At 41.3% G+C, this 25,264-nt stretch overlaps 1 protein-coding gene across 3 annotated transcripts in view; it reads left to right on the top strand.

The window, feature by feature from the left end:
* The window catches only part of LAPTM4B (lysosomal protein transmembrane 4 beta), a 69,036-nt gene that overhangs the window by 19,364 nt on the left and 24,408 nt on the right, over window positions 1-25,264 (top strand). For all 3 annotated transcript variants that reach the window (XM_022584734.2, XM_022584735.2, XM_089898873.1), the window contains exons 2-6: window positions 2,166-2,277; window positions 15,263-15,336; window positions 15,699-15,821; window positions 20,056-20,154; window positions 25,130-25,225. In XM_022584734.2, coding sequence (XP_022440442.1) covers window positions 2,166-2,277; window positions 15,263-15,336; window positions 15,699-15,821; window positions 20,056-20,154; window positions 25,130-25,225 — 504 coding nt within the window. The remainder of the gene's footprint in view (window positions 1-2,165; window positions 2,278-15,262; window positions 15,337-15,698; window positions 15,822-20,055; window positions 20,155-25,129; window positions 25,226-25,264) is intronic.

Here is a 25,264-nt window from a genome sequence, read left to right as displayed (position 1 = left end):
TATTTAAATTAGTCATATATGTGTATGCTCTGGAAAATTGCCATTCTCATTATTATAACTTCAAAAAGCAATCAGACCATATTAGACAGTTTGGAAAACAGAGGAAGAAAAAAAGGTCATTGCAGATTCTACCACAATCAAAAAAAAACAACCACTTGGGATTGCCATTTCAAAATGGATTCTAGAGTGGGTTTTTTTTTTTTTTTTTTTTTTTTTGCAGTACGCGGGCCTCTCCCTGTTGTGGCCTCTCCCGTTGCGGGGCACAGGCTCCGGACACGCAGGCCCAGCGGCCATGGCTCACGGGCCCAGCCGCTCCGCGGCATGTGGGATCTTCCCGGACCGGGGCACGAACCTGCATCCCCTGCATCGGCAGGCGGACTCTCAACAACTGCGCCACCAGGGAAGCCCCTAGAGTGGGTATTTTGTAAAAGGAATAACCTGACTCCCCATTTGAACCTCTTCTGTAAGTAGGTATTTCCGAATATGATTTTTATAGTAGGAAATGCCTTTAGTTACTGTTGTTAGCAAAAGAATTTTCTCTATATAAAAGATGAAGGTTATTCATCTTTCTCTCAGTTTTGACAAGAGTGAAACATAGAGCTCTATCACAAGTTTCTCAGCTTAGAACAAAGGAGAAATAACAACCCAGTCTCAGCCGAGCCTCACCAAACTCTGGAAAACCTGCCCCCCACACCTCTAGCCCCGTCACAGTTGGTCCATGTGCGTATAACCAGCCCGGGCAGTTAGGAAGAGTAAAGGAAATAGAAATGCAGCAGTGGAATTGTCAGAATCTCACAATTGGTTGGATGTAAGGGGAAAGGAAGATGGGAAGCCCGAAGATAATCAGGTTTTGAGGAACAACAGGAGATTTAAGAGATTAGGTTTTGGAATTGGTATTCCTGGATCCCAATCCCGTTTCTACAGTTTGTTACTTGCCTGATCTTGGGCAGCGTTCTTAACCCCTGAGCCTCAGTTTTCTCATTTACAAAACAGGGATAATTTTGCACCTACTTCATTAGGTTATTGGAGGGCTTAAGAGAGAAATTCCACATAAAGCACTTAGTGCAGTGCCTGAGTGTTTTCCGCTTTTAATTATTAATGGTGATGCTGTTTTGTAAGATAGAGAACAGGAAAGTAGGAGCAGAGGTGGGAGGTGTTAAGGAAGGTGGTTTCCGCTTTGATGGGGTGAGTTTGAAGTTCCCGAGAGAAATATATTCAGCAGTTTCTAGGAGACAGAAATGGGGGCCTGGGATAGAAAGCGGCTTGCCTGTGCTCCTGCAGAAGTAAGGGTCTGCCACGAAGTAGCTTTGCACTCATTCTCTGACACTGCTTCCTGGATGGGCTCAAAGTTCTTATTGTTTGAACCTGCGAAAAATGTTTGGTCGCCTGAACAAGCTCGTTAGCATGTGCGTGGCTAGCTGGAGAGTTTTTCCAACCACTGGCGTCAGCGCTGCTGCATGTTTGTTCACTGCTGTAGGGTGCCCGGCCCAGGGGACAGTGAGGTGAAAGCCAACTGCACACCAAGCCGTGTGCCCTTGGCTGCATGAATGGGCTGGCAGTGTCTCTGCCTCAGAAACGTTTGCCTGGCGCTTCCCTGGTGGCACAGTGGTTAAGAATCCGCCTGCCAATGTAGGGGACACGGGTTCGAGCCCTGGTCTGGGAAGATCCCACATGCTGCGGAGCAACTAAGCCCGGGTGCCACAACTACCGAGCCTGTGCTCTAGAGCCTGCGTGCCACAACTACTGAGTCTGCGTGCCACAACTACTGAGCCTGTGCTCTAGAGCCCACAAGCCACAACCACTGAGCCCACGAGCCACAACTACTGAGCCCGTGAGGCACAACTACTGAAGCCCACACTCCTAGAGCTCATGCTCCACAAGAGAAGCCACCGCAATGAGAAGCCCGCGCACTGCAACGAAGAGTAGCCCCTGCTCGCCGCAGCTAGAGAAAGCCTGCATGCAGCAATGAAGACCCAAAGCAGCCAAAATTAAATAAATTTTTTTTTTTTTTTTTTAAAAAGGAAATGTTTGCCTGCTCCCTCAGTGGGTGGGGCTTCGTGTTGAAAGGCCACCAGCTGTTGAAGTTAAACTCCATGTGGTCAATGTAATGTTCTATTTTAAGGACCATATACTGGGGTTACTTAACATTTTTTTCTTTCTTGCAGATCATCAATGCCGTGGTACTGCTGATTCTGTTGAGTGCCCTGGCCGATCCAGATCAGTATCACTTTTCAAGTTCTGAACTCGGGGGTGACTTTGAGTTCATGGATGATGCCAGTAAGTACATCAGACAACTATTGTAGGTATTTTGGTATTTTCAAGGGCAGGGAATCCAGCTGCCGGTTCTTCCTATTAAATTACAAATATTGATTCATGGGCCAATTTGAACTGATACTTAACTCTCTTCCCATCATTACAAGTCAGAACAACAAATATTTACGTGCTACATGTATTCTGTGTCTGTTCTAAGTGTAAGAGTCTCATTAAAATCTCTTTTGTCTTTTCTTCATCTTAATGTTAACTTAGCCATTTTTTAAAATTGTTTCTTTGTCATAATCTTTTTACGCTGGGCCTTTTGGCTAGGAGAGGGAGTCAATGGCAGGAAGGAAGGGTCAAATGATATTACATATCTTATTGTGTCTTCTATTATGTTTCAGTATTTACCATTCTTCCAGGAGGTGATCATTCTCCATTCTAGAAATCCTTTTGATGATTATTTTGTTGCTTTTTCCAGATAAATAGAAATGTACACAGGGATGTGGATGTGGGGTGTGCAGAAAGGAGGCTAGGCCCCCAGCTCTAAGATCATGGAAACCTAAAGATCATACAACTAAAGTCAAGCTGTGTCCATGCTAACTGAAAGGGGCAGAGCTGTGCACAATCCCAAACAAAAGGTCATGCAAATTTATTTTTCATTGGCTTTGCAGAACTTTCAGTGCATTTAAAAGAAAAAAGTGTCTGGAGCAAAGTGAGTAACGTGGAGAGGGGCTGAAGATGCAGTTTTAGGGAATGACTAGGAGCATTCAACAGACAGGGTGAGACTTGTGAAGTTTATTCTCGGAGTGAGAAAACCATTCAGTGGTTTTTAGTAATTCTGCGGTTATGAACTGATATGTGTTTTCAGAAGATCCCTTTTGTTGCTGAGTACAGGATACATTTAGGGGACTGGGTGTGTGAGTACAGAGGCCTGGAGACTGGTTTGGGGGGTGTTTCTCTGCGATCAAGGCTACACTGGGGATGGGGAAGAGGGTGGGTTTGGAGGTGGGATTGACAGAACTTCCTGGTATAGGCAGTGAGGGAAAGGGAGGAATCAAAGATGACTCCTACTTTTCAACTTGAGTATATATGGTCTGCATCCTTACTGGGGTGAGAGAGTCTAGGGTCAGGAGATGGGAACACACCTTGGAGAAAACTCGACTGATTTTTTTTTTTTAAATTAATTTACTTATTTTTATATTTATTTTTGGCTGTGTTGGGTCTTCGTTTCTGTGCGAGGGCTTTCTCTAGTTGTGGCAAGCGGGGGCCACTCTTCATGGCGGTGCGTGGGCCTCTCACTATCGCGGCCTCTCTTGTTGCGGAGCACAGGCTCCAGACACGCAGGCTCAGTAGTTGTGGCTCACGGGCCTAGTTGCTCCGCGGCATGTGGGATCTTCCCGGACCGGGGCTCGAACCCGTGTCCCCTGCATTGGCAGGCAGATTCTCAACCACTGCGCCACCAGAGAAGCCCCTCGATTGATTTAAGTGGCTTAGCATAGTTGCTAGGAGTGTGGCTCTGAGGCCGGAGACCGTAGTTTGAAACCTGACCCTGCCATGTGTGAAATGTGATAACATTGGGCTAGTTACGGATGTTTGTGTGGCTTAGTTTCCCCCCTCTGAATACAGGGGTGATCGTAGTTATCTACCTCGTGGGATTGTTGTGATTAAATATGTTAGTGTACGAAAAATGCTTCGAATGGGGTGTGGCCCATAATAAGGGCTCAATGTATTTCACTGTTTTACTCGCTGTTCTTAGATATATTAAAGTGGAGAGATTAAAAAGGTAGTTTGATATGTGAACCAGACATCTGGGCGGAGGTAAATTTGAGGACATAAGCTTCAAAATGGTATTTACGTTAGGGAGATAGTAAAGAGACTTTTCCTGAAGGAGCCCTGACATGAGAGGCCAGGAGGAGGAGCCTGAGAAGAGCTGGAAGTGAAGTAAATGCAAAGCCGGGAGATGCTTTGTATCCATCATCTCCTACCACCATTGCTTCTAGTAGATACCAAGGCATTGTATCGTCCTGGGGTTCGGGACCTTGTCAGACTGAGACAGGACTTCTGCTGTAACATTGCTTATTCTCTCTGTTCTCAATAACCCTGTTACCCTGATGAATTCCTCCAGAAAGATAATGAATTCCATTAATATTAAATTAATATCTCTCTGCCTTCCTTCCCCTGAGTTAAAAGACTATATAACCTCTAAATACAATATTTGATTGATGTTTAAAAATAAGTTACCTTTCACTGTTTCCAGTAGCAGGATTCCCTTTCTAAGTAATTGAGGTTAGCAAAGAAGTTTTAAATGATTCAGATACAGTTGTGTCTGAATCAAATAGTCACACTGCCTGCCTTTTTCTAATTGCCGGAGATTAAGCTGGGTGGTGAACTGTCTGACAGTATAGGCTTAATTTACCTGACCTCGGAGGCTTACTGGTACTCAAGACCTTACAATAGTAATTGTTTTGTAATGACCTGGATATTAATTCAAGTGCATTTGCAGTTTCTCTGATATTTCATATATTTGAAAGAAGTGAATGAATAGTTTGTAATTACTTTTAGGACTACTTATTGATCATTTAAATTGCATGGTTAAAAAGATACAGAAGGATGAATATTCATTCATGTGAGCGAATCTTTTTTTAACTTGCTTCTTACATTTTCCTTTCGTATGTTTTGATCTCTCTCTCTCTTTTTTTTTGGCGGTACACGGGCTTCTCACTGTTGTGGTCTCTCCTGTTGCGGAGCACAGACTCCGGATGCGCAGGCTCAGCGGCCATGGCTCACGGGCCTAGATGCTCCGTGGCATGTGGGATCTTCCCGGACCGGGGCACGAATCCGTGTCCCCTGCATCGGCAGGCAGACTCTCAACCACTGCACCACCAGGGAAGCCCTTTGATCTCTTTTTAAAAAGAACTTTGTAGGTCAAACATCATCATGGCTGACAAACCTTTCTATATTTAACATACATGAGGATACAACTAAATAGTCCTTGAAATGGGTACAATCAGTTGCTTTGAATTGTGCTTGAAAGTTATGGTATATAACAATTTTTTTGTTTTGTTTTGTTTTTTGCGGCTTGCGGGATTTTAGTTCCCTGACCAGGGATAGAACCCGTGCCCTCGGCAGTGAAAGCGCGGAGCCCTAACCACTGGACATCCAGGGAATTCCCGGTGTATAGAAATTTTAGGTTGATATCTTTTTGGAATGGTGGTAGCCATCTCAAGGTTTTATCCAGAAGGACAGAGCAGGAGTGTATCTCACTTTTCCATGTGATCTTTTCCTAAAATGATCTGGTAGAAGAAAGTCAGATCCCTATGATTTATATTAAAATGGGGCATATAGGAGAATCCACTGGGATAAAGAAAAAAATATAAAGAGTTCTCTTTTTAAAAACACCTATCTCTTCAACATTTGTATTTTTACGTAATTTATATACAAAAAATTGTAATATATATTTATAATTTACAAATAAACGTATTTATGTAATCAAAAATTGACTATGCTAGGAAAGACTGGGAACTGTCATAGATGGGAGGAAACAAAGGAGATACAACTACATGCAGTACAAGACCCTGGATTAGATTCTGGAACGGAAAAAGGACGTGAGGGGGCAAAGAGAAACAGGTAGAATTCAAATAAGTAGACTTCATGAAATTTTATTTGTGAAATTTTAATGGACTGGCAAGGAACTGTAACAGGAAGTGTCAGAGCCAAACATAATGCCAAACAGATCATCCAAATTAATTTCTGATTCATTTTGTAGCAAAATTGTCATTCAGGGGCTTCCCTGGTGGCACAGTGGTTGAGAATCCGCCTGCCAATGCAGGAGACACGGGTTCGAGCCCTGGTCTGGGAAGATCCCACGTGCCGCGGAGCAACTGGGCCCGTGAGCCACAATTACTGAGCCTGTGCGTCTGGAGCCTGTGCTCCGCAACAAGAGAGGCCGCGATAGTGAGAGGCCTGCGCACCGCGATGAAGGGTGGCCCCCGCTTGCCACAACTAGAGAAAGCCCTCGAACAGAAACGAAGACCCAACACAGCCATAAATAAATACATTTGGAAAAAAAAAAAAGTTAAAAAAAGAATTGTCATTCAAGCCAAACTTACTTTATTCACCTGCCCTGGGAAGGAAATGGCCTTAAAAATAATGAAGAATTTGTTTACTGTATATAGGAACCTGGTTTAGGATAAAAACACTACTGCATTTATTGGAGAAATGATGGTCTTTATAGTCAGTGGTTCTGGGTGAAATAAAGAAGAGAAAAACAGATAACTTCATCAGAGAAGGTATCCATATGACCAATAAGCACCTGAAAATATTCTCCACATTATTAGTTGTAAAAGAAATGCAAATTACAAGCACAGTAGTGAATCACTCCACCCCTTCAAAATGGCAACATGAACAGAACTGACAATGCCACCTGTTGATACGGCTTTGGAACCACTGGATTTCTCAAGCTACAGCTGGGAGTGTAAATCGTTCAACCACTTTGGGAAAACCAAAGCTATATAGATATACATCCACCCTATGACCCAGCAGTTTCACTCCTAGGTATGTACCCTACAGTAAATGAATGCTTGTGTCCATCATTAGCCATGTATAAAAATGGCCACGGTCGCTTTATTCATAATAGCCAAAAACTGGAAACAGTCCAGATTTCCACCAGTGGTAGAATGGACAGAAGTGAAGAGATGAAACAATCCAAACAGAATGGGTGCTGGAGATTCATTATACTTCTGTGTATGTTTGAAAGTTTTGGTAATACAAACTAAGAAACAGAAGGGAAAAGAAGATCGGCTGAGGCTTTCCATATGGCTCTTGGCACCACATTGGGAAAGGCCCAGGCTGCCTACCTGCTGTCTGTTCATATAGCCTCAAACCAGCGGGGCACTTGGTCTGCAGAGCTTGTCCACTTGTGCGTGACGTGCCAGTGTCTTGAGGAAGTAGACATACATATGCGACAGCCGGGAGAGCGGAGCCACAGGACCATCCTGGCCCTTTATTTTCATCCCTCTATCCTCCCATCCTTCCATCCTGTCATCTCTTTAGCTTTTTTCTTTTTTAAAAAATATTTATTTATTTATTTGTTTGGTTGCGCCAGGTCTTTGTCGTGGCATGTGGGCTCTTTTAGTTGCGGCAGGTGGGATCTAGTTCCCTGACCAGGGATCGAACCCGGGCCCCCTGCATTGGGAGCACAGAGTCTTAATCACTGGACCACCAGGGAAGTCCCATCTCTTTATATTTTAAGTCACATGGCTCAAAAGGTTACATATTCTACACCTTGACTACATCTTATTTTTTTACAAGGATAATTCAATGAATATTTATTTTCAAAATCTTTTTACAAAGATGGAGGTGTAAGAAGACTAGGGATGGTGAAGTAATTTGCTTAATCAAGACCAGCTGTTACCACCCCTAGATCTGAAAGAGAGATGGGAGGCAGTGGCTACTAGAGCTGGAAATGAGAGTCATACAGAGTTGAACTCCTTATAAGGAGCCATGCTACCTTTTTGGTCCAGGGCCAACCCGAGGCAGCCTCACAGCAGGGGGCAGCCTCTTCCTCTCTCCGATCCTTTGTCTGGACTCCTTATTGAGTGAACTCAACTAACGCCACAGGGTAAGGGAGCCCTGTTGATGGCCTATACCTGTGTGCCTGCTAGGGCAGATAACTGGATGGTGAGAGTGGGTTTGGAAAGACAATGGAAGACATCTGGTAGAATCATTCACCTCCTTATCCAGTGTTCCACTTAACCAAACTTGGTGAAAGTGACTTTTTAAAAATTAGATACATTAAGCCTGTAGAATTCCTTATTTGTTTGAGTTTGCCAGCGACTGAGCAGGAACTAAACTAGCACAGGTGTCCAGTGCTGCTTCTCTGATGGTGCATTTTGTTGTTTGCATTTCAGTGGTTTTGAAATTAGGATGTGATTTACAATTTAACATAGATTTAGTATTAGTATCTTTTTTTTTTTTTTTTTTTGCGGTACGCGGGCCTCTCACTGTTGTGGGCTCTCCCGTTGCGGAGCACAGGCTCCGGACGCGCAGGCCCAGTGGCCATGGCTCACGGGCCCAGCCGCTCCGCGGCATGTGGGATCTTCCCGGACCGGGGCACGAACCCACGTCCCCTGCATTGGCAGGCGGACTCTCAACCACTGCGCCACTAGGGAAGCCCAGGATCTTTTTGTTTTTTTACTTCAAATCTTTATTTTGAAAAAATTCAAACCTTTCAGAAAAGTTTGCTATACAGTGAACACCTATCTTGCTGTTTTCATTAACAATAATTTGGAGTTCCTCATTCTTTATAGGATTACCTCTTATTAAATATTGATTAAGTGTAAAACAATGTTTATAAAATAAGCTGAGTAATTGTAAGTACTTGTGCACCCACAACTTGATTTGAGGAATTGAAATTTACCTTAACTTTCGAAAGAGCCCCTCTGATCTTGGAGATAGCTGCCACTCTTCTGAACTGTTTATCATTCTTTTGCTTTTCTGTATAAACTTACCACGTATATTTGTATCACTCAGTGATCTATTGTTTAAGTTTCACGTGGTTGAACTTTATATTGTGGATTCACACAGTATGCCTTCTTCTGAGACTTGCTTTTTCAACTTTACTGTGTTAATGAAAAAATTATTCAGATGCTTGATAAAGATGATAAGGAAGACTTTATTCAAGAGTGGCTACTGTAGTGGGGGCCTTGCAGTAGGGGAGAAAAATCAAGCTCAATTCCCCCTCCAAAAAGGACAGGTGGCGTTTATAGCCAAGGAGCAGGGTGGAGGTCAGCGAATGGAAAATCACTAAGAGGAAACATCAAGGCTGGGGGATTCTTGCTAGATAACTCAACAGGACTCTTCCTAAAGGCAGACCAGGGTGATATGCTATTGAGGGTGAAAAATAAGGAATTTGACCAGATAGCAGAGTCATTGGATACCAAGAGTGAGGTACACTAACTCCGTAGGACTCTTGCCAAAACTTGACTAAGTGGGCCAAGGGTAGAGCCTAAGGTGTTTGGTCAGAAGGGAGAGTCTTTGTTATGTGTCTGCGTCTAATTGGGAAAACCTGTATGCTTCCAGCACCCAGTTAGTTAGTTGTAAGGGAATCTGGGAAATTTAGATTTTAGCTTTCTAGCCTCTGCAGAATAGGAAGGCACTTCAGAAGGTGGGAATGAAAGCTTGGTGCCAGTTCACCACCTCTCCTGCAAATATGTGTAGTATATGGTAGGACTAACCTACCTTCTTTTTCAGAAATCTGCTTGAGCACCACATGTCTAGTTGTCAGGAACTACTGCTGTATATCTCTGACTGTTAAATTTGTTGATTAGCTGAGGGAGAAGCAACATCTTTACATGTTGTATTTTGGACATCTGTTTTTTTGAAAAACGACTTTATTGCGCTATACTTTGTATGCTGTAAAACCTACCCATTTAAAATGTACAACTTCATGATTTTTAGTAAGTTTATAGAGATGTGAAATCTTTAAAAAGTCTAATTAAAACTTATGCCTTTCCAATTGTGCAAGTCTTCTTTAGTGTCCAGCAGTAATGTTTCCAGAATTGTTCCAAATAGATCATGAATATTTTTTATTAAATTTATTTTATTTCCTTCTCTTAGGGTCTAGTCACACATCTTGGTTCTCCAGTGACCATAATTACAAAAAATGTAAATGCTCCTTATTGGTTTTTCTGTTTCTGTTTTTAAATTTATTTATGTATGTACGTATGTATGTATGTTTGGCTGCGTTGGGTCTTCGTTGCTGCACGTGGGCTTTCTCTTGTTGCAGCGAGCGGGGGCTACTCTTCCTTGAGGTGCGTGGGCTTCTCATTGCAGTGTCTTCTCTTGTTGCAGAGCACGGGCTCTAGGTGCGTGGGCTTCAGTTGTTGTGGTGTGCGGGCTTCAGTAGATGTGGCACGTGGGCTCAGTAGTTGTGGTTCGCAGGTTCTAGAGCACAGGCTCAGTAGTTGTGGCGCACGGGCTTAGTTGCTCCACGGCATGTGGGATCTTCCCGGACCAGGGCTTGAACACGTGCCTCCTGCATTGGCAGGCGGATTCTTAACCACTGCGCCAACAGGGAAGTCCAGGTTTTTCTGTTTTTATATAAGCAACCTTTATGAGACTTAATTATGTCAGTATAAATTTCTCAATATGAGAATAGCTGGCAGGAGCTAATTTCCTTATCTTAGAAAGTGAGGAGTTAACAGAGATTCGCTGAACTTGACATTTTCCGTATATTACTTAACTAACTAATCCTTTGTAACTTATAGTTTAAATCTTAACACCTGACAACATGTATGAACCTTGAAAATATTATTCTAAATGAGATAAGCCAGACACAGAAGGCCGCATATTGTATGATTCCATTTATATGACATGTACAGTATAGGCAGATCTAAAGAGATAGAAAGTACCTTAATGGTTGCCAGGGGCTGGAGGGTGGGGGGGAATGGGGAGTGACTTCTAAGGGTATAGAGGGGTTTTTTTTTTTGGGAGAATGAAAATATTCTGGAATTAGTGGTGATGGCTGTGCAACTTCGTGACTAAAAAACCCACTGAATTATATATATGCTTTTTCAAAGGGTGCATTTTATAGAATGTGAATTATATCTTAATACAGAAAATTTATGAGGGGAAAAAAAGACCCAGCCCAAATAACCACATCCTCCCATAAATTCTTTTTTGTTCCTCTTGGCTGAAAATATTGTCCCCTCTGAACTCCCCTAGCTTGTCATCTGTTATCTGCTATTGAATTCTTCCATCCCTTCCTAGTAGATGCTAAGCATCTGAGAGCAAAGATTATGTCCTCTTAATCTCTGCGGCCTCACATTTTTATCCCATGTTACACACCTGTTTAGTATTCATGAAATAAATTTTGTGTTTAAGAATAAAGTTGTAAATTAGCAAGTTACAAGAAACCCCTCTTATATCTGAATTTACTTCAATAAAAAGTTATAAACAATTGCCACAGAAATAACAAAAAGTATATTAGAGCTTTGCTTCTGTTTTAGGGGAATAAAATTAGTGCCTTATGCTTATTCTTTCCCAAGCTTTCAACCTCAGAACGTGAGGCCCCATAGGAGGGACTTACCTGGGTTTTGTGTTTACCCCCGCAGGGGTTGAGGGCTTTTGTATTTTGCTCTCAGTAGCTCATACTGTTGCTGTGAGTTCATCTGAAAATAGTTCTCCTCTAGACTTAATGGTGAAACTATACCCCAAATACTGTTTGTTTTCATGAGCCAAAAACATGGCCGAAAATTGAGCCATAAGAATGACTCGTGACTAGGCAAGTATGATGTGAGAGCATAAATCAGGTGTTAGTTATCTATCTAGCTACCAGTTTTATGGGAAGGACACAAACCCAAGAAATGTTAAGGAAGAGTAGAATTAGAAAGATTATTTTAACAAAGGCATTTCGGGGAAACTCCTTTATATGCCTATTCTATTTCAATGATTAATTGACTAAGTATCAGGAAATGCTTTCTAATTATGCCTTTGTGGCCTGTGGTGTAGCTTTTCTTTGGAACCTTTTCAAATTAGAACTGAGTCATTAAGCCAGGAATTTAATTTAGGAAACAACTTGCCCACAGTGTGCTCTGACTTTGGTTGGTGGAGCTGCTGTGCAAAGAATAAGTAAAGGATATTCCTGTCACTGACCAGTACTTTACCGATTGTAAACATTTCTATATTGTTAGTAGGACCAGTTACTCATTTGCCTGTTGACATAATTATAAAAGAAATGAATTTTCATTCCTCAGAGTAACTCTCATGTTCATCATGGTACGCCGCACACTACTTCAGAGGAGCTGACTTGTGCTCTAGGTTGCTAGGAGATACAAGGTTCATTAACCTGTTTTATCTTCTCTGCTCTGTGTTTTTATTTGATTTACGCTTTGATCCTACCTAAGCTATTTGACATGCTTGTGATATATTCAGTCTGTTCAGTGTGGTTGGTGTAGTCATTAATAGGAATAGAATTTTGAAAATTTCCTCATCTCAAATTAACATTTTTTCTGTGGTATCTCATTGTGAGTGGTGATAGGATACTTTATGACTTTCATTTTATTTGTGCCTTTTAAGTTTCTCCTGAGATTTATATTCTTTGAAAAAGATGGAAATTTAAAAAATTTTAATGATTATGTGAGATTTTGTTCTGGAGTGGTTTTCTTTTTTTTCCAGAATAGGACATAAAGTTATTCAAGATTTTAGTGTTTTATTCTGTATTAATATTTTATATTAATAAAGGTTTTATTGATATGCCTAATATTAATATAAAAGATAATTTATATAAATTTTATTATAACATAAATATTAATGTAACCATTATATTTATATATTTTTTTTCTTTTTAAAAATATTTATTTATTTATTTTTGCTGCGTTCGGTCTTCGTTTCCGTGTGAGGGCTTTCTTTAGTTGCGGCAAGTGGGGGCCACTCTTTATCGCAGTGCGCACGCGCAGGCCTCTCACTGTCGCGGCCTCTCTTGTGGAGCACAGGCTCCAGACGCGCAGGCTCAGTAATTGTGGCTCACGGGCCCAGTTGCTCCGCGGCATGTGGGATCCTCCCAGACCAGGGCTCGAAACCGTGTCCCCTGCATCGGCAGGCAGACTCTCAACCACTGCACCACCAGGGAAGCCCCATATTTTTATTTTTAAATAAAGCCTTAGATTTTTTTGTTTGCTTGTTTCTCTCTCTGTCTCTCTATTTCTCTTAAGATCTATGAGGGAGTCAAAGAGTATCCTCTAATGGGCTAGCTTTTATAAAACTCATTTTTTCTCATTATAAAATAGGCTTGTACCGAATTTGGAAACCGTCAAAGTAAGACAAAGAAAATAAAAAATTTCTGCCTGAGTTCAATCAAGTTTTAGAGATTACTACAAGTTCTGATAGGCTTTGCACATAATAAAGGATGTCCACTCCTTTTAGGGAGGCTCTCTGGTTTCCCAGGACTTTGACCTCCACTACTGCATTTGCTTTACCTCCTTCGCAGCTGGGTAGCATGGTGGCTAAGAGCATTGCCTCTGGAGTTAAACTTCTGGGGTAGAATAGCTCATCCACCACTTGCCAGCTGGGCAACCTTGGGCAGGTTACTTGCCCGCCAAAAATACTGTGAGGCATACGTGAAATGTCCTTGTTGGTACCTCTTCCCTCATAATAAGGGAAGGTGAGTTCATTTAGCATTAAAATTATAAAGTAAACTATAAAATATATATGTATCCTGAGAGAAATCATGCTCTTTTAAGTACTGACTAGTATTAATTATCTCTTGATTCTCTTATAACCTTTTTTTTTGAGAATCAAATTTTTACTCCTTTAGTAAAAGTCATCAGCTTTATTATAAATGTGCTGCATTAAATCTAGAGACCATTTTAAGGAAGCTTCATTTTTTTTAAGGTGCCAAATGGTCTTTGTTGATATATATACATCTGACACAGAAAGTACTTTGCCCTTATGATTCTGTTTGTAGACCTGCTTAAAATATCCTCTCATCTCTGAAGCTGAGGATATAGTGTGGGTGGCTCTAGAACTGGAATGCTTTCCTTTGGAGAAATACCCGTAGCAAGTGGCAGCCTAGGTTGGTTCATTTGGTCAGTATTTAAAGCTTAAGTAGAAGCAGCATCATATAGCAGAGAGAGCCAAAGATTTGAATCATAAGAGCTGGATTAGTCATAGTTTACCCTTTTGATGCAAATGCTATCTCAGCAGGTTACATGACCTCCGAGCCCTGGTTTCATAATCCATTCACTGGGCACAGTAACATCTACCTCAGAGTAATGAAGACTCAATGAGGTATCTGTGAAAATGCCTTGGAAACTCTCAGCACTGTACAGATACTTTACTGCAAGGGTTTTTGTACTCTCTTAGCCTGATTATAACCCTACACGTTACCTTCAGAAACCCAGATATACTGTACTTCTAATCAGAATAAGTCTTCAGTTTGTACCTACTGTGAAACAGGCTTTGTACTAGAGCTGCTCTATTCAACAAAGATATGATACAAGCACACAAGTCATTTTAAATTTCCTAGTAGCCTCATTTAAAAAGGTAACAACAAACAGGTGATTAACTTTAACAATGTATTTAACTCAGTATATCCCAAATATTATTTCAGCTTGTAATCAGTATAAAAATCATTAATGGGATTTTTTTTTTGTTTTTGACACTAAGTCCTTGAAATGAGGAGTACATTTCAGTCTTCCGGCACATCTCAATGCAGATTGACCACAGTACAAGTGCTCAGCGCGCACATGCGGCATCTGTCACCTTCTCGGTGTTGAGGTTGCAGTAGTGAACGAGACACAGCAGCAGCTCCTTTTCCTCAGGAAGGTTCCTCTAGCAGAGACAGTACACGAATGAGCAAGATAGTAGTGAAACATGCCGTAAAGAAAATACAGCAGCCACGTGGGCATGACTGGGAGGGTCACATTAGCTAGGATGGCCAGGGAAGATCTTGGAGGTGTTGAGCTGAATGATTAAAAAGGCGGAGCCAATCACGTGAAAATATGAGCGACATTACTTCTATTCGGTGGGAACTGCAAATGTGAGGCCCTGGCATGGGATGGTCTGGCTGTGTTTAGTGAACTAAATGGTATGGCTGGATTATAGTGAGTAGGAAAGTGTGGGATGGGATGAGAGGAGATTGGAGAGGTTGGTGGGCTCTAGACTAAACAGAGACATAAAGGTCCTGATAAGAAAAAGAATACCTCATTTGTTATATATATAATTCAGTGGACCAGAAGACCAAACTTTGAAATATATATACATAGATATATTTATGGATATATTTAATATAGACCTATGTGTGATTTAGGGAGAAAATCTTTTAGGCACTTTGCTTCCCTTAACAATCGTCGTCTCAGATTCCAAAGGAACTCTGGTGTTTAACTTAGTATAAAGTTCTTGTCTATAATTGGTTTATAAACAAAATGCCTTTGAGGAGTGACTTTAAAAAATGTTAAAACAGTGGAGCTACTACTGACTTTCTTTTTTAAAAAAAACTTTTTTGCAGACATGTGCATTGCTATCGCAATTTCTCTTCTCATGATCCTGATCTGTGCAATGGCTACTTACGGAGCATACAAGGTAAGCAGCTTAGAAATAAGGTCCTGGGCCTTTTCCTTGGTCCCTTACACAAGTATCTGTGCAGCTATCTGTAAGGAGTGAGGAATGATTGTTCTCAGTTTCCTGTAAGAATCTTTAAAAGTTTAAATCTCTTGCTAATGTTACGTGGAAAACCAGTGTTACAGTCTCAGAAGTGTTCACTGAGGCTTGCTGGTTCGCTGCTTTTGTTTGGTTTAGCAAGTTGCCATCATGACCTGCTTTAATGAATTTCTACTCCCCCGTTTCCCTTCAGATTAAGAAAAGATTTCTCTGAATTCAAAAAAATATTGTTTTGTAATATTGAACATATTAAATACTAACATCCTGTCCTGTCTTATGTTTAGCAACACGCGGCCTGGATCATCCCATTCTTCTGTTACCAGATCTTTGATTTTGCCCTGAACACCTTGGTTGCAGTCACTGTGCTTGTTTATCCAAACTCCATCCAGGAATACATACGACAGCTGGTATGTGACCTTTATAATTACTAACTATGTTTCTTCGTGAGGGAGACCTGGTTAAGATAGAAATACAAAAGACGTAGAGATAAACATACATATACATATTAATTTGTGGCGTTTTAACTTGCATCTGAGTTACTGATGAGAGATTTTTGAATAAAGATAAGATTTTTTATCTCTTAGAATGCTTTTTGGGAAAACATAACCCCCTGAGGTAGATAAGTTGGTGATGATGGTATTAGAGGTGCCTACCTGATTTACAAGCTACTTACTAATTGTCTTATTTTTGTAAAATGCAATTTGCTCAATTAGCAGAGGATGATAGCCTTTTGCCTCTCCCGGGTATGGGAAAAGTGGAACTCTACTATGTATTGTTTCCTGAGCTTATTTGACCATAGAACCCCTTTCTTCTTCAAAACTTCTTTTTAAAAAAAAATAATTTATTTATTTATTTTTGGCTGAGTTGGGTCTTCGTTGCTGCACGCAGGCTTTCTGTAGTTGCGGCGAGCGGGGGCTACTCTTCGTTGCAGTGCGCGGGCTTCTCATTGCAGTGGCTTCTCTTGTTGCAGAGCACGGGCTCTAAGCATGTGGGCTTCAGTAGTTGTGGCTCACGGGCTCTAGAGCACAGGCTCAGTTGTTTGTGGCGTATGGGCTTAGTTGCTCCGCGGCATGTGGGATCTTCTTGGACCAGGGCTCAAACCTGTGTCCCCCACATTAGCAGGCGGATTCTTAACCACTGCGCCACCAGGGAAGCCCCAAACTTCTTTCTGGGGCTGGTTTTCTACAATATTAAATGTCCTTTGTGACCATATGAGTGAATATTGGTGGCTGGCTATTAAGAAGCTCATGGAGGGTGTGAGATTAGAGTACTTCTGTGCCTTCACATTTTTTAATCTTTGTGTTTTAAATTATGTACCTTAAAATCTAATTTCTTCAAAATCTTAGAATGCTTTAAATGGAGAGAATAGTATGTTCAGTCTTTACTTTTCATAGTAGTTTCTGAGGACTTCCCTGGTGGTGTAGTGGTTAAGAATCCGCCTGCCAATGCAGGGGACACGGGTTCGAGCCCTGGTCCGGGAAGATTCCACATGCTGCGGAGCATCTAAGCCCGTGCGCCACAACTACTGAAGCCGGCGCACCTAGAGCCCGTGCTCTGCAACGAATGAAGCCACCGCAATGAGAAGCCCACATACTGCAACAAAGAGTAGCCCCCGCTCACCACAACTAGAGAAAAAGCCCCCGCACAGCAACGAAGACCCAATGCAGCCATAAATAAATAAATAAACAAACAAATAAATAAATAAAAAGATTTCCTTTAAAAAAAATAGTAGTTTCTGGGCATGGGGGAAGGAACAGGGTTTTTCTGGGACGGAGATACAGACTGGGGGTTTGATGTGAAAATGGAGGTCAGGAAGTTCAGTGGAAAAGAGGAATGGAGGGGATGGAGCCAGGTAGGAAGTGTGGCCACAGGAGTTTGTGATCTTTTGGCAGTCGGCCCAGATCACGTGACTAGTGCTCAACAGACCTAGTATGAAAAGCCTCCATCCAGTGTGTTGCTCCTTAAAAGTATGAGGTTGTCATTGTTGTAAGAAATAGCTTCTTTTTGTTTCTTAGAAATAGATCTATGTTTTCGTAGAGTGTAGTATCAAGAAAATTTTGGTGTTATTTCCCATGTGCTAATTTTATGTATCATCTCTTATAATAACAGCTAAGTGTTTCTGCATGAGGGGGTTTATATGTGATGAACAGGTTGTAGAATTACCTCTGTCTTTAAGGACTTGAATTCTACTCTGTAATAATGATCTGGCACTGAGCTCCTAAAATCATCCTGGAATTGTGGAGGAAACATGGTCTCCACAGAGCCCATCATGTGAGGGGGCCAGGAGAGGGTGGGATGGAGTAAGGGGACACCAAGGCAAGTCACATGCCAGTTTTGACTACTTGAAGAGTACATTGTGTGCTCCATCCCATGTATTTGGAGATTTATAAGGAGGAGAAAGGCTAATGTGCAGGCCAGAGTTTAGAACACTCAGGATACTACCAAGACTTCCTGTTCCACCTGCATTGTTTAGTCACTCTGTACCCAGTGGTAAAGTCATAATATTGGTGGTGCTCACAATAATCCTCATATGAGTTTAAAAACTCACTCTCTACTTTTATTTATAATTATAAACCAAATAATACAAGTAGGCATCTTCTGCATGTTCGACTTGAAGATCAGTCTGGGCTGGAAGAGCGAGACCTGCAGGTTATCACAGTGCCTAAGAGACAGCACTGAAAGGGCACATTAAATTTCCACTGCTATTGCCCCTCCTGTCGACAAGTTGAGATATACAGTGAACCTGGGGAGGCTTGTCTGAGAAGGCTGCTAGAGAGCACCACTTAATCCTAGCGCCAGTTCCTTTTATGTGGAGTCTTGTAAAACACAGTTAAAGTAAGTTATGTGTGTGTTTTTATAGGTCTTAAGTGGATGTAGAAACCACGTTCACTCTTCTGGGGGAAAGAGTGTGAAGATCTTTGTGGAAAGGCTCATATATTTCCACTGTAATAGCGGTTGTTTTTTTTTTTTCCACATTCCTGGAAACAATATGATTTTGTGTTGGTCTTGTAAATAACATCAGTTTGTTTGGGTTTTTTTTGTTTTTTTTTTTTCGGTATGCGGGCCTCTCACTGTTATGGCCTCTCCCGTTGCGGAGCACAGGCTCCGGACGCGCAGGCTCAGCGGCCATGGCTCACGGGCCCAGCCGCTCCACGGTACGTGGGATCTTCCCGGACCGGGACACGAACCCGTGTCCCCTGCATCGGCAGGCGGACTCTCAGCCACTGCGCCACCAGGGAACCCCCAGTTTGTTTTATTTTTGCCCTTTGAGGTCAGTACTACAGACAGCCTTTTTAGGCTCCAAGGGCAGGGGCCAGTTTGATGAGCTGATCCCAAAAAGTGACTTAGATTTTATTACTTAGGTATTTTGCCAGAGTGAAAGGAGACTCTGAAAACCACTAGGCCAGGCTCACCCTGGGGAGGAGGAGCCAGGCACGAGTCACGAGTTTTCTCCTTTGTTATGTCTGGGAATACTGCTCACGTGGGATCCAGACACATAGTAGTGGGTGATAAGGGGAGATGAAGGGTGACCGCACAGGGGGCTGCCTTCTGTGCACACTGTGTAAGCCGTTTGCAATGAGAGCTTCGATCAGTGCTGAGCACGAGATTCACGGTGACATCCTGTCATTCCCGTGAACCATAGTAGCAGATTTCAGTCCTCCTAAAAGGGTTTCTTTTGACCTGGTAGTTAATCATTATGGTCAGATGGTAGGACTTGTGTTTTTTTGTTTTTCGTTTTAATTCAAGTACAGTTGATTTACAATGTTGTGTTCATTTCTGCTGGACAGCAAAGTGATTGTTATACATGTATATACATATTCTTTTTCATATTCTTTTTCGATTATTATCACAGGATATTGAATGTAGTTCCCTGTGCTGTACAGTAGGACCTTGTTTATCCATTCTATATAATAGTTTTGATTTTTTTTAAATGCTGTAAAAACCTACTAATATAAAGGTTCTGCTCTTTGAGGAGAAGTAGCATCAGCAAAAATGCTGTATATTAAGAAGGCACTATTTTAATAGGGTTCTCCGACCCTTGCCCTACACAAGCCCATTAGAATGGTCCAGAATTTGCAGAAAATCCAAATTTTGAGGCGTTGTAAAGACCAATTGACTTCTAACTTTCTATATGGTTGGAGGGCAGAATTAGGTCTTTACGTCTCATGAATCTTCCACTGAATTTTCTTTCTTTCTTTCTTTTTTTTTTTTTTTTTTGCAGTACGCGGGCCTCTCACTGATGTGGCCTCTCCCATTGCGGAGCACAGGCTCCGGACGCGCAGGCTCAGCGGCCATGGCTCACGGGCCCAGCCGCTCCGCGGCATGTGGTCCTCCCGGACCGGGGCACGAACCCGCGTCCCCTGCATCGGCAGGCAGACTCTCAACCACTGCGCCACCAGGGAAGCCCTGAGTTTTCTTTTTGAGAGTTGCTGCCTGAATTAAGAACAGACTAGCCTCTCCCCATCACACTGTTTATAGCTTTTTCATTAGTAGAGGTAGACTAGAAACGTTGTAGTGTCCTTAAATAATAACTGTCTGCTTTAATTAATTGCTTTCTGATAAGCACATCTGGTTAATGCTTATGGAATAGGATCCTGGATCATTAATGAGATTTGCTAATGAGGTACTTTTCTTTTGTAGCCTCCTGATTTTCCTTACAAAGATGATATCATGTCAGTGAATCCTACCTGTTTGGTCCTTATTATTCTTCTGTTTATCAGCATTATCTTGACTTTTAAGGTAAGCATGAAGATTTTACTTATGGTCTAAATATTACTAAATGTATTCATGAATGCTAAAGAAGTAAGAAAACTTGCCGTTAGTTTATCTTGTTTTAGATTTCTGAACTGCTTTTTGAATTCCTCACAATTCTGTTCCTTCTCTTATCTATATGAGAGAGATAAACACTAACCAGACTTCCACAGGCCAACCCAGGGTTCTTCTAAAATCTATTTGGATGGAAATAAATTAATATAATGTTGTACATTTATGTGGTGTGTATTAAGTACCATAGCATCCATTACAAGTCTCTGTATACATTCTTTTGTAATTTGTGGGTTTTTCCCCTAAATATTTATTTATTTATTTACTATATTTGGTTGCAACAGGTGGGCTCCTTAGTTGCGGCTCGCCTGGCTCCTTAGTTGCAGCACGCAGGCTCCTTAGTTGCGGCATGCATGTGGGACCTAGTGTCCTGACCAGAGATCAAACCCGGGCCCCCTGCATTGGGAGTGTGGAGTCTTAACCACTGCTCCACCAGGGAAGTCCCTGTAATTTGTTTTTAAAAATGTAATTGATTTTGAACATTATTCTGTAACAGTCTATTATGAATTTATCATTTTTATAAATTAGTTATTGTTGGACATTGAGATAGTTCCTACTTTTTCACTTATAAATAGTACGGCAATGAATATATTAAATTAATTACATCTTTTGTATACTTATACATTTATTTTCTCAAGATCTATTTCCTGAAATTTGAGGGTATGCATAATTTGAAGGTTTTTGATAGTTTGTCAAATTGATCTCCCCTAAAGCTGAATGCCTTAACACTCCCATCTGCCACGTCTCCCTCACCCTCATCGGTCGAGTGCTATTTTTCATCGTTGTAAACCTGATAATAAAAACATCATTATAATTTGTGCTTGTGTGCTAGTAATAAGTAGAAAATTCTTAAGTTAGATCTTGAACTTTTAATTCTTAACATCTTTCATTGTCTTTATTTTGGCATAAAATTACCGAATTCTATAAAAACCAAGCTTGGTGAGTTTTGAAGAAGCTGCCTTTAGGGAGAAAAGTCATTTTAAATGGTAATGTGTTGCAGAGGAGTAGAAAGCAAATGATTCACTGAAAGTCACTGAGGTCTGCATCGCCCTCCATACAACATGCTCTGCATGGCTTGTTACTGCATGTGTGGCTTAGTGGTCAAGGATTTGGGTGAATTTTATACACGGATGTTGAGGCTTCCTGCCCCTGCAGCTCCTACCTCAGCACCCCAACTTCCTGGCTTCTTAGTCAGACCACCGGCTGTGTGGAGAGTGAGCAGAGCCACTGGCAAAAGGCTTCAGACCCTCAAATCCCACTCACTGCAGTTTGCCCCTCAAGGGTAGACTCCCCTTTAGCTTCTGCCTGTTTTGGGCCCTTCGGCCCTGCCTTCAAATAGAGTCTGTGTGTCTGTGTGTGTTTATTCCAGATTTTATCATTTTTACCTGGAAGAAGGTTAGTCTGACCAAGCTACCCCGTGCCATTACCCAGAAGCCAGCACCTCCCACTGCTCTCAAAAAAGGCATTTTAACTGTGTAGGCATTTACATCTTTATTGGAAATGCTTACTTGAGATATTGAGTCAGAGGACCTAGATTTACCTTGTGTCACTGCCATATAGCTATGTGACCAGAGCCTTGGTTTCTTCATTTACTAAATAGGAGTAATAGCTAAGAAAACATTGTGAAGGGTGACTGTGAGGTTAGTTGAGCTAATGGATGGGAAGATGCATCATTCATTTATTTATTCGGTAAACATTTGCTGAGGGTCTCCTGTGTGCCGGGCCGTGTTGTAGCTGCTAGGGTTTGGTGGTGAATAAGAAAAATCCCTGCCCTGTCTGTGGTGCTTTTATCAACTGCAAACAATATTACTTATCATAATGACCTAATAAAAGGCATCTTATAGATTGTTCACAGCACTGTCTCCAACCTGTGCGTAATGTGTTAATATTTCATTATATATGTATCTGTCTCTGCTAACCAGACTGCATTTCCTTGAGAACATAGACCCTGCCTTCATTTTTCTATCCCTTGTGGAGACTCAGTAATTATTAGTTTAAACAAATATGAACACATACCTGTGTTACAGTTTCACATAACAGTTTACCTGATTAATAGCTCTCACAACCTAAATTCACTGTTACTCTTTAATAAGTTTTATCACTAGTGATTCCCTGGGAACCCAAATCACAACATGTGTCAGTTTTGCTCTGTCCTTAGTTGGTAAAGGGAACAACGCTTATTACCGCCTAGCTCTGCAAGTAGATGATGGATGTACTCTTGTCATTTCAAGTCTGTTTGGGAAATATACCAAATATTTAATTTATTCCAGATGACAGAAATGTCAAATAGGAAATAAGGTCATTGAAATAAGTTATTGGTCATTGAAATAACTTTAGAGACAACAGGCCAGGTTTTTCTCCCATCAGAGTGTTTAGTGGGTGAACGCTCCTGGTGTTGCAGGGGCCATTCAAGAATGCTGACTGGGCGTACGGGGCCCCAGACACTGGGTATTTCCCCTCCGCAGTTTAACCTTCAGTTATAGATTTGTCATTTTGGAGGCCTCACATCAGAAAGAGTTCTTGTCTTAAAAGAACCTTCTGTTCACTGCTAAAATAATGGATGACTTCTTATATAGTACACAACAGAATATGTCCAAGCATTCCTTTTTTATTTGTATTAAAATTCTCAATGAGTCCAGGGTTTTATTGTTTGTTTGTTTGTTTTAATAGAGAAGCAAGAGCGTTGTTGAGTAAACTGAAGATTTGAGTAAATTCAACATATTGTTCAAGAAAAATGCCCTTTCCATCTCTTTCTCATTGTTGATCTCTGGTTTCAGATAATTGCCATTCAGAAAACACTTTACTAAAATAGCGTTATGCATTTTCATATTAACATTATCACAGAAAGTCTCACTGTAGGAAATAATCACCGCCAAGTATGAATGCAGCAGGCTTCCCTGGTGGCGCAGTGGTTGAGACTCTGCCTGCTAATGCAGGGGACACGGGTTCGAGCCCTGGTCTGGGAAGATCCCACATGCCGTGGAGCAACTAGGCCTGTGAGCCACAACTACTGAGCCTGCGTGTCTGGAGCCTGTGCTCTGCAACAAGAGAAGCTGTGATAGTGAGAGGCCCGCGCACCGCGATGAAGAGTGGCCCCCGCTTGCCGCAACTAGAGAAAGCCCTCGCACAGAAATGAAGACCCAACACAGCCAAAAATAAATTAAAAAAACCAAAAGTATGAATGCAGCTTAAGACAGCATTCTGAGTACACAACAGAACATTTACCTCACTTCTGAAAAGTGTTGACGAGCACTCCTTTTGTTGTTAAATGTCTTCTTTTTTTATAAAACAACTTTCTTGAGATATAATTCTCATATCATAAGGTTCTCCCATTTAAGTGTACAATTTAGTGGTTTTTAATATATTCACGGAGTTGTATAAACACAGCTTTGTGGTTAAACAATGTAATTTTAGAACACTTTTACCATATGACGTTTGCCCTTACCCCCATCCCCTGGTAACCACTAATCTATTTTCTGTCACTATGGATTTGCCTCTTGTGGACATTTCATATAAATGGAATCATATAATATGTGGTCCTTTGTGACTGGCTGCTTTGACATTTCCAAGGTTCATCCATGCTGTAGCATGTTATCAGAACTTCCTTTTTATTGCTGAATTATATTCCATTGTATGAATATACCATACAATGGAATATTTTCTTTGTCTATCCAGTCCTAAGTTGACAGACATTTGGATTGTTTTTACTCTTTTGCTATTACAAATAATGTTGCTGTGAACATTTGTGCACAAGTTTTTGTGTGGACATATGTTTTCATTTCTCTTGAGTATATACCTTGGAGTGGAGCCACCGGGTCACATTTAACTGTTTGTTTGTTTATTTATTTATTTATTTATGGCTGCGTTGGGTCTTCGTTTGTGGTGCGTGGGCTTCTCGTTGCGTGGCTTCTCTTGTTGTGGAGCATGGGCTCTAGGCGTGTGGGCTTCAGTAGTTGTGGTGCGTGGGCTCTAGAGCGCAGGCTCAGTAGTTGTGGTACACGGACTTAGTTGCTCCGCGGCATGTGGGATCTTCCCAGACCAGGGCTCGAACCCATGTCCCCTGCCTTGGCAGGCGGATTCTTAGCCACGGCACCACCAGGGAAGTCCCCACATTTAACTGTTTAACCTTTTGAGGGACTTCCAGACTGTTTTCTAAAGCAACACCGTTTTACATTCCCACCAGCAATGTAGGAGGGCTCCGTTTTTTCCACATCTTTAACCTTTTAATCAAAGAATTTCAAAGCTAGAAAGGGGCTTTGAAATCATTTTGTTTTAATCTGATTGCACATGATTGGAATGAAAGTACAAAGACTTCGTATTTTAAACATCTCCCATGAGCTCATGCTTTCTATTTCCAGCATGTCTTTATTCTGGACCTTAATTTTAATTATCTTCTGTGGATATTTCATTGTGAAAATGGAAATGTTTTAGTGAATTGTACTGATCACAGAGCAAATTAATGTGCTATGAATGTTTTTTTTTTTAAGTTGACTTGTATTATAAAATCATATATAATGATATAGAATAATGATCCGAAAGACCCAGAGTTAAAGTGTGATGAGAATCGGCTAATGAATTGATTGTTCTTTGGGGGCAGTAAAAGTTTGCGGCGATTGCTCCTTTCAACTTCCTTTTCTTGGAAATTCTCTTTCTCCTTTCAGCCCCACCCTTCCCCATCACCTTCTGTGTAGTAAGGCTACAGTATCACCCTTGGCCAGAAAGCTACTATATCCAACATTTGTAATTTTAAAGCCTTCTCGGTTTACTAGAGTTAATGTGTGTTTAAAATTTATATAAATGAACATTTTGCAATATGGCTTTATCCATGATGATATTGTAAATTGTCTGAACTTTGAAAATTAAATCTCTAACAATCACTACTTACTTACAGGGTTACTTGATTAGCTGTGTTTGGAACTGCTACCGATACATCAATGGCAGGAACTCCTCTGATGTCCTGGTTTATGTTACCAGCAATGACACTACGGTAGGTGTGATGTCACTTCACGTGGAGATCTCCACACAT

Source organism: Delphinapterus leucas, chromosome 17 (assembly GCF_059928025.1).
Source record: "Delphinapterus leucas isolate spDelLeu-1000000601 "Yukka" chromosome 17, BTC_Dleu_Yukka2, whole genome shotgun sequence".
Taxonomy (NCBI): domain Eukaryota; kingdom Metazoa; phylum Chordata; class Mammalia; order Artiodactyla; family Monodontidae; genus Delphinapterus; species Delphinapterus leucas.
This window is presented reverse-complemented; position numbering and strand designations above follow the sequence as displayed.